Raw genomic sequence first — 10,745 nt, forward strand, 5'->3', positions numbered from 1 at the left:
GAGGCTCAGCTGCAAGCGGCCAGTGAGGCAGACCGGCTCCGAGGCGAGCGGCCGGAGCTGCGCCCTCCTTCGCCCGCCAGGTGAGGCGAAGGCGAGGGGCGCGCGGCTGCAGCGAGGAGCCGAAGATCCGGGCGGGGAAGACCCAGGGAAGGTTCCTTCGTCCGCCTAGCAGCTGATCTGCTCGGCAGCGCAGCACCAGCGAGGAGCCGAAGATCTTTGGCTCCTCGCTGCTGCTGCGCTGCCGAGCAGATCAGCTGCTAGGCGCCCGCTCGAGAGCAAGAGGGGGAGAGATAGAGAAAGAGAGAGAAGGAAAGAAAGATGAGAGAGGGAGGAAGAGAGTGTGAGAGAGGAAGAAGCAACATAGAGAAAGAGGGGGAAGACCCAGGGAAGCCTCTGCCCGGCGGGGAAACTCCACCATCTACGCATGCGTGGAAGGGCACGCATGCGCAGATGGTGGAGTTTACTTCCGGGTTGAAAACTCGCGAAATAGCCCTTTCGCGATACTTGAGGACGCGAAACTCGAGGGTTCACTGTATTTCTATTTTCCTACATGGTGTCAGGAAACAAAGTTTCAGCATGATTACAAAGGCAGAAACCTGCTTTTACATGTTACATCCAAGCAAGCAAACAAAAATCTTATTGTCAAAATATTTTCTTTAGGAAGGCTCTCCTATAGATGTATGTTATTTAGTGGTTTTAAGTGCAAAATGCTAGTACTGTAGTGTGAAAAATACAAAAATTCATCAATACTAGAAAGTGGTAATGATGTGAAATCTGATCCTGAAGCAATATGGTGTACATTGATTTGAATGCAAAAGATTAAATATTTAATTACTGTCTGTGAGGTATGTGCATTATATACAATAAACACCTATGGTATCAACATGCAGAAGCATTCCCCCTTATGATATATGCATGTGCAATAAACTTGAGTTTTTTATTTTGAGATGTATTATTTACAAAATGCAGCTTTAATTAACAAGAACACAGTTACATCTGAAGATTAAATAATGCATCTATTTAATGCCTTTTAAAAATGGGCATTTGAATCCAGATGAATTTAGCAATGACTCTTCCAGAGAGGATTAAAGTACATCCACCCATCATCCTGAAAAGAATTACAAAAATTACAGGTAAGCCTCTATATTAACGTCAATAATAATAATAAATGTATAATAATAAATAAAATGGTAAGATCTCATGTAAGAAAATACCAAGAACATCCAAAATAATTTTTACATTCTTCTGGCAATACTTTCCAATTATGTAAATTGAACATACTACTTAGTTTTTAAAAATTCAGATTTTTGGTTTTTTTATTTTGTTCTTTATTCTTATTTAGTATCATCTTAACAGAAAATTTAAAAAGAAAATTATAAATCTATAAATTCAACCTAATTGTAATAATGCCTAATAACACAGCATGCTCTTAAAAATCTTAATATCAAAAATAAACCACTATACTGGAAGAATACTCCAAGAATACAATCCAATTCTTCTTAGAATTCTTTATTGGCCAAATGTGATTGGATACACAAGGAATGTGTTTTTGGTGCAGAACAATATTTTAGCTTTTCATATTTCACTTTTGCTTCTCTGAATTAAATCTACTCCACTGCCTCATCGTAAGCTAAAGCTACTAGATGTAAGCTATAAAAGCTGAATGATTAATTCATTTCTTTACTGTCATCTAATGGTTGTCAAGATTTGTGTAACCTGGCTTTCATAGACCTATTTAAACAATGTCCTGGGTTTAATTCAAATTAAGATGTAGGACTAGAGGTTAACACAGATACAGATTTTCACATCTCTACTTAGCAATATTTCTGGCTCTTGGAAATGAGACAAATTGGAAAAATTGGCTGAATGGTTTAAATCCAAAAGTTGCTATCATTTCTTCTCCTTGTGGTCACCTGGTTTTTTTAAAAAAGAGCAGAAAAATGGTTGCTGCAAAACAAATCACCAGATTCAGACATAATTATACCAACAATGTTTCTAAGTCTCACATGAATGGCATAAATCTGTTAGACAGTTGCCATCTTATGATTTTGTGTGGAAGTATACTCACATTCTAAGAAAAAAAATTTAAAACAGCAGGGATGGAACTTCCAATGGCAGCAGACATAGGAGAAGTAGCATCCTGAGAATTAATATATTGTAATGTAGTAATCCTTCAAGTCAGCATTTTGCCAGAATACATGTTTCACAAGATGTATTCAACTCAAAAAAAGAAGGACACTTAGAATAAGCCTGGATAGTTAATATAGGAGAGATAGCCTTGGAACATGGTTCTGCTAAATATTCATGAATCAATTCCATTACACTACATTCAGTTCAGCCCCCAACTGTCTGTCCAGTGTTTCTGCAAAGGGCGTGCTAGGAAAAACAGTTGCAGGGCAACCAGTTCCATTGTGCATTCTACATCTAAATCTAACCATCCACCAAAACACAAGCTGAATTGACTGAAAGATATTCAGCAGCATGAAAATAAGCTAGTCTCATTGTGGTAACTCATTAGGATACTTTATCACTTATCTTGGCAGAAGTGATGGCATCACATTTCAGCCTGGGTCAAAATAATAATAAAAAAACTTTTATTGTGATGGCAACCTACTAGTGGTTCTATCCAGCCCATATTTCTCCTCCATTTCTGTCCTTAATATAGCATTCAAAATTTCACTAAAAAGCTAAGCACTAAAATGTAATCATTTGTAACTGTTGATGTGTATATCTATATATCTATCATATTTTTTGAAGTGTAAGATGCACCGGAATATAAGATGTACTTAGATTTCAGAGGAGGAAAACAAGGAAAAAAGTATTCTGAACCAAATAGTGTAATAATATACTATTTAATAAAACATCAGTGTAGCAGAATACTTTTTACAACCATGTACTCTCTTTACAACCATGTACACTTTACAAACTTCAAACTCAACAGCTTTAAGACTTATGGACTTCAACTCCCAGAATTCCTCCTCCAGACATGCTAGCTCAGGAATGGGAGTTGAAGTACACATGTCTTAAAATTGCCAAACTTGAAGACCCTTGCATTCCTAACCCAGGTGTCTTCAAACTTGATAGCTTTAAGACTAGTGGACTTCAATTCCTACAATTCCTCCTCCAGACATGCTAGATGAGATAATTGGAAGGGGAAAATGCCATTTTTGCAAAAAAAAACCCCAGATTTACTTTTCACCCATTTTTCTGTAAAGGGTTTGGAAGGGGATGGGACTTTTTGCATCCGCCAGTTGGATGAAGTTCTTTCTTCCACAGCAGCTGATTGGCAGCTGCATTATCTCCCTCACCAAAGGCCCCTAGCTCTTCGCCCCAGCCCTTTCCTCACAAAAATCCACATTCAGCCACAGTCTTTTGGCCACATGGGACACTTTGCCACCATCCAATCAGAACGGTCCTAACAAAATTCTAGAATGGGACAGTTCGCCTCCTCTTGAGTTATCCTTCCCTGTTTGCAGAGAGAGAGAGAGGTCCATTCATGCTGTGGGTATCTAGATGATCCCGTGCCTTTTTCACCCCCTCCTCTGTTCATTTGGAGAGTCCCCAAAGTGTGTGGGGAGGGGGCTTTGGGAGGAAAAGAGTTGGAGGGCTAATGATCCCCCCGTTTGCAGAGAGAGAGAGAGAGGTCCGTTCATGCTGTGGGCATCTAGACAATCCCATGCCTTTTTCACCCCTCCTCTGTTCATGTGGAGAGTCCCCAAAGTGGGGGGGCAGGGGGCTTTGTGGGAAAAAAAACTTGGGGAGGCTAATGATCCTTTCCTGTTTGCACAGAGAGAGAGGTCTGTTCATACTCTGTGCATCTAGATGATCCCATGCCTTCTTCTGCGTTCATGTGGAGAGTCCCCAAAGTGTGTGTGGGGGGGGCATTGGGAGCTCTTTCACACACACAAACACATACCCACGCATACCAATTATACTCAGAAACCCTTCTCAAGCAGGAAACTGATACAGAATCATAGAGATGGATGGTACCTCAGAGGCCATCTAGTCCAGCCCTCTTCACAAGCAGGAGAATTGGTCTCCCGGTCAAATTTTTGGGCTGCTAAATTGGCTGGTGGAACTCGCTGCCTCACAACAAGCTAATTCTTAAAAAGCTAATTTGGGAAGCCAATCAGATTGGTCCTCACAAAAGAGGGGTGGGAGAGAGAGCTAGGTAGCATTCTCTTAGCAAAGGACAGAAGTGAAGGCTGGTTGCTGTGTGGGGCCTCTTTATGACCTGCTTGTCATGATTATCTGTGGAATTTTTACAATGCCTCAAGGCAGATGCAAATGGAACAAGCACTTATGACAAAACAAACTAGAGGACATCTAGTCCCACCCCTTCTCAAGCAGGTGACCCTTACAGAATTGGATGGGACCTTAAGGAGGCCATCTAGAATCATAGAGATCATCTAGTCCAACCCCCTTCTCAAACAGATTTCTACAGAATCATAGAGATGGAAGGGACCACAGAGATCATGTAGTCCAACCCCCTTCTCAAGCAGGTGACCCTTACAGAATTGGATGGGACCTTAATGAAGTCATCTAGAATCATAGAGATCATCTAGGCCAACCCCCTTCTCAGGTAGATTTCTACAGAATCAGAGAGATGGAAGGGACCACAGAGGTCATCTAGTCCAACCCCCTTCTCAAGTCGGTGACATCTACAGATTCCCATACAAATTAACACATGTTGGAAGGAACCCTGGAGAGAGAGAGAGAAAAATGCAAAGGGAGTTTGAGAGATGACCATGTAGCAGTGTGTTCCCCTGGCCAATTTAGCAGGTCAGAATTTGTCAAATGTGTATAGGCGGAAGGACGGGGTGGGACTGGATGACCTCCAAGGTCCCTTCCAACTCTTGTTAAATGTGTATGAGTGGAGGGCGGGGTGGCCCCCTACACCCACTTCTGGGGCCTCAGATTTTTTGCCTCTCTCCACGCTTTATTTTGTCATAAGTGCTCCATGCATCGTAAAAATTCCAAAGATTACCATGAGGAACAGGTCATAAAGGGGCCCCAGACAGTAACCAGTAACTTCACATCTGTCCTTTGCTAAGAGAATGCTATCTAGCTCTCTCTACCACCTCTCTTTTGAGAGGATTGCTCTGATTGGGTTCTCAAATTAGCTTTTTAAGGATTAGCTTGTTGTGAGGCAGGGAGTTCCACCAGCCAATTTAGCAGCCCATGAATTTGACCAGAAGACCAATTCTCCTGCTTGCAAATAGGGTTGGACTAGATGGTCTCTGAGGTCTCCTCCATCTCTATCATTCTGTTTCATTCTACTGCTTGAGCTGGGGGTCAGACTAGATGGCCACTGAGGTCCCTTCCATCTCTATCATTCAACTGGTATGTGTGTTTATGAAAGAGCAAACTGTCCCATTCTTTCCTTCCAAAAGTAGCATTTTGTTAGGACCGTTCTGATTGGATGGTGGCAAACTGTCCCATGTGGCAAAAAGGCTGTGGCTGAATACAAACTTTTGTGATGAAAGGGCTGTGGCAAAGAGCTAGGAGTCTTTGGGTGAGGGAGATAATGCAGCGGCCTATCAGCTGCTGTAGAAGAAAGAGCTTCATCCAAATGGTGGAGGCAAAATGTCCTAAACCCATTTGGAAAGCCTGCAGAGTGCTCCAAGGGCAGGCAAAAACGCCCCAATTTCTGCAAAAAATGTCCTGTTTTTCACCCATTTTTTCACAAAAATGGGTGCTTCCTTCCCACCAAGAGCACTCTACAGTCTTCCCAAGCCTTCTGTGCACTCCATTTTTGTGAAAAGTGGGCCCATCTTTTGCAAAAATGGGTCATAGTGGTGGGGTTTCACAAGATCAAAAATGACACTATTCAGTGCAAATGTCGTAAATGCAGGACATTTCCCCCCTTTTGGGGGGGCAATAAGATGTGCCTTATACTCCCCAAAATACGGTGGGTATGTGTGTGTGTGTACACACACACACACACACACTTCTGCTCATATTTTATAGTTATATTTCATATATTTATACATGCTTATATTTCATATGTTTATATATACATATATACATACATACACACACACACACACATACACACACATACACACACACACACAGTGGTACATCTATGTGCAAACTTAATTCGTTCCATGACCAGGTTCTTAAGAAGAAAAGTTTGTAAGAAGAAGCAATTTTTCCCATAGGAAGCACTGGCCTGAAGGTGACGAGTAGGACCTCGTCAAAACGTCGCCAGAAATTTCTGAATCCTACACGGGAAGAAACCCGAATACTGTATACCAAGACCGTCATATATATATATATATATATATATATGTATATGTATACATATATGTATACATATATATACACATATATACATATATACATACATACATACATACATATATATGTATTGACTTTGAAAAAACTAAATTACTTCACAAAAGAGAATTTATATAGAAGAATTGCTCTAGAAGCCATAGAAATTGAAAGGAGACCCCTTTGCATAAATAAAAGAGATGACACGTCCCGCCTACCAGAAATTTGGAAACCAGCCTTAAACAAAATAAACAAAAAAAAACCTTCATAAAAATCACCATGTCAATCCTTCTAATAATTATGATTTTGGAATTTTGAAATTTGGAAACCAGCCTTAAACAAAAAACACTTCATAAAAATCACCATGTCAATCCTTCTAATAATTATGAATTTGGAATTTTGAAATTTGGAAACCAACCTTAAACAAAAAACACTTCATAAAAATCACCATGTCAATCCTTCTAATAATTATGATTACACCAACCAATCAGATCACTGAAACATAATCACCCAATCTAATTGCTACATTCAAACCAAATCTCCACCCCCACACTATATACTAGGAAGAAATGACAGTTGCAAACATTCCATTTTACAACAGCACGAAGCTTGGAAACTTCAGCCTGATGATGGTGGATGTGATTTCACCGAAACGTCACATAAACATGCAAAATATTACACAGGGCAAAACCCGAACTCAGAACAATCTACATATATATATATAAAATTAACTGCCTTGGAAATGGCCCTGGGTTGGGCCGAGAGGCAAAAAAGGAGCTGTGATGTTCCTTCAATATACCAGGGTGATTCAACACAAAATGTAACCCTTCCCTGGTACAGAGCTGAAGGGATTGGATACTGTAGCCTAGAGGATAATTCTCTGCCTTACAAGGCAAAGGTTGCAGGTTCAAGTCCCAGTGGGTATGGCTAGCTGATGAGGCCAAAATAAGGCCGAAATAGATCTATCCTAGTCTCCCTTAATTTTCAAATTCAGCTTAAACATGTGACATATATATATATATATATATATATATATATATATATATATATATATATTTGTTTTCGTAGATTTTCACGGGTACAGGTATGACGGTCTTGGTATATTCAGGTTTCTTCCCGTGTAGGATTTGGAAATTTCTGGCGACGTTTCGATGAGGTCACACTCATCATCTTCAGGCTGGTGTTTCTGTCCTTGTTCTAAGGCGAACACAATATCCAGCTAGAAAACCAGGGAGTTTATCAAATACCGTGTAAAATCTGTCCAACCACATATATTGGACAAACTAACAGGAGAGTGAATGCACGTGTTGCAGAACATAAGAATGCATTAAGGAAAAAAGAAAAAACCTCCTCCCTTTTCCAACACTTCAAAACTACAGGACATGAAATTGATTTTGACAGTACTAAATTAATTTCCAAAACAGAACACTACAGCAAAAGAATAATAATGGAAGCCATCGAGATAGAAAAACATCCCCAAAATATGAACAAGCGGGATGATACCTCCCGCCTACCAGACAGCTGGAAACCAGCCCTCAAACGTAACCCAGCCATAAAAACAGAAACTAGACTCAGAACACATATTGCAAAACAATCAAGTAGCCTGCAAGCTTCAGCTACTCAGGATATCACGCCTAATCAACAACTATTAACTAATCAGCATACTTCAGCTACATCAACGACCCCAGATGTTACCCCACTGACTCACCAGGAAGTTTCTACACAGTAGGCAATTGCTGAGCCATCAAACCACACCCAGCCACCAGTATTTATAGAAGGAAGGTCTCGCAGTGTTCGCCTTAGAACAAGGACAGAAACACCAGCCTGAAGATGATGAGTGGGACCTCATCGAAACGTCGCCAGAAATTTCCAAATCCTATACGGGAAGAAACCCGAATATACCAAGACCGTCATACCTGTACCCGTGAAAATCTACGAATATATATATATATATATGTAGATTGTTCTGAGTTTGGGTTTTGCCCCGTGTAATATTTTGAGTGTCTATGCGACGTTTTGGTGAAATCACATTCACCATCATCAGGCTGAAGTTATCAGCTTTGTGCTGCTGTAAATATGGAATGTTTGCAACTGCCATTTGTTCCTTGGTCAGGATAATGGTACCACCCTCCTCCCTTACATCAAGGGCACCACAGACAAAATTAGTAAAATTCTACACAAACATAATATCAAAACTTCATTTGTCACTAACCAAAAAATATCAAACATCCTAAGAAACCCAAAAGATAAAATCCAACTCGAAAACCAAGGAATCTATGAAATCCCTTGCAAAACATGTACAGCCACATACATTGGACAAACTAATCGAAGAGTAAACGCACGCATTGCAGAACATAAGAATGCAGTTAAAAAAGAAGAAAAAACTTCCTCCCTTGTCCGGCACATTAAAAAAACAGGGCACGAAATTGACTTTGAAAAAACTAAATTACTTTCCAAAACAGAAAATTTATACAGAAGAATTATTATGGAAGCCATAGATAGAAAAACACCCCCTATGCATGAACAAAAGGGATGACACGTCCCGCCTACCAGAGATTTGGAAACCAGCCTTAAACAAAAAAACATATCATAATCATCACCATGTCAATCCTTCAAGTAATTGTGATTCCACCAACCAATCAAATCACTAAAACATAGTCACCCAATCTATTTGCTACATTCAAACCAAATCTCCACCCCCAACACTATATATAAGGAACAAATGGCAGTTGCAAACATTCCATATTTACAGCAGCATGAAGCTTATAACTTCAGCCTGATGATGGTGAATGTGATTTCACCGAAACGTCGCATAGACACTCAAAACCCAAACTCAGAACAATCTACATACATATACCCGTGAAAATCTACGAAAATAGATAGATAGATAGATAGATAGATAGATAGATAGATAGATAGATAGATAGATAGATTGTTCTGAGTTCGGGTTTATATATGTATCAAATGTTTTTAGCTGTGTGTATATATATACACACATACATACATACACACACGCACACACTGTGAATACTGATATTAATAAATTAACTGCCTTGAAATGACCCTGGATTGGGCCTAGAGGCAAAAAGGAGCTGTGATGTTCCTTCAATATACCAGGGGGATCCAACAGAAAACACAAACACACACACACACACACACACATATAGTTCTCCCTGGGCCATGGAGGCTGAAAATGGGTTATGTGGGGACTGCATGCAGCTCCCCTATGGCCAATTTTGACCAGCAGAGGACTACAGGGTGGTCCTTTTATATTTTCAGGCTGTCCCGTAGGCCAGATTTAAAAAGACCAGAGACCGGATTTGGCCCAGGGGCTCTGAGTTTGACACCCCTGCTCTAAGCAGTTGTATAAGAAAAACTCAAAAATCATAAAGATATTCAAATGTAACGATTTATGGTGACATTTCTGTGGTCTATTGTCTTTTCCATTACCTCTTTGACAAAATATTTTGGTTTCCAAAGTATGTTGGTAGTTGATCGTTGCTTCTCTTCTTTTCGCTGCCTCTCCTCAAGGAAGTACTTATTTTCTGTTGCCACATCAATGTTACCTTCCTTTAGGGCAGCTGTGACATGTTGCCATAAATGCCTTAGATAGAAAAAAATGAGAAGACTTCTTTTGAAAGCAAACCTGTTCTAAAAGAGCTATAATCTTGCCTGTTGGTTTGCATGGAAGGAAACCTATTGACAAAGTCCATTAAAGCCCTGAGGAATAGGATCAAACCCTAGCTGCCAGTATGGAAACACTTTTTCAGAAAAGTACACCTAAGCACAGCACTCCAACAACTTTGTAAAAAAGGGGGGGGGGGAAGCTTCATTTGAAAGGCAAACCTTATACAAGTATACTATTTTTTAATGTTGATAAAATTAAATATTAGTAATAAGTTGGTAATATTAATTTTACATTGCAGTAGCTGATCTAGTATTATATGCTTGGATTTCTATATTACAATTTTATTTACTTATTTAGGACATATATATGGATGCCTATTTTACACATGTATCTGGGCAGCTAACCTAAAGCATTTACAGTAATTATCTAAAGCACTTTTTCTTTTCTTTTTCTTCGAACCAACATTTTTAGAGTAGATACTGAATTGAATTAGATTTGTATGCTGCCCCACTCCAAAGACTCGAGGCAGCTCACAACAAGACAGTAATACAATACAATACAAATCTAATGTTAAAATTTATACTAAATTAAAATACATGTATAAAAAACACATTAACTACACAGTCATACACACTCGGTCCAGCTGATTAATATAGAGGTCAGAGAAAGTGGGGGAGGATTAATCCCCCCATGCCTGGCGGCAGAGATGGGTCTTTAGCATTTTGCAGAAGGCGAGGAGGGTAGGGGCAGTTCAAATCTCCGGGGGGAGTTGATTCCAGAGGGCCGGGGCCGCCACTGACTCAAAAGGCTTGCACACCTTTTCCCAGAACTATTTTTT

At 39.9% G+C, this 10,745-nt stretch overlaps 1 protein-coding gene across 1 annotated transcript in view; it reads right to left on the bottom strand.

Annotated features, from left to right (window-relative positions):
• Positions 1-724: 724 nt before the first annotated feature.
• OSBPL10 (oxysterol binding protein like 10) overlaps positions 725-10,745 on the bottom strand; it is a 130,302-nt gene continuing 120,281 nt past the window's right edge. Inside the window, 2 exon segments of the mRNA XM_070729713.1 lie at positions 725-1,108; positions 9,730-9,883. Coding sequence (XP_070585814.1) covers positions 1,061-1,108; positions 9,730-9,883 — 202 coding nt within the window. The 3' untranslated portion in view covers positions 725-1,060.

This window comes from Erythrolamprus reginae, chromosome Z, assembly GCF_031021105.1.
Source record: "Erythrolamprus reginae isolate rEryReg1 chromosome Z, rEryReg1.hap1, whole genome shotgun sequence".
In the NCBI taxonomy this organism is placed as follows: Eukaryota; Metazoa; Chordata; class Lepidosauria; order Squamata; family Dipsadidae; genus Erythrolamprus; species Erythrolamprus reginae.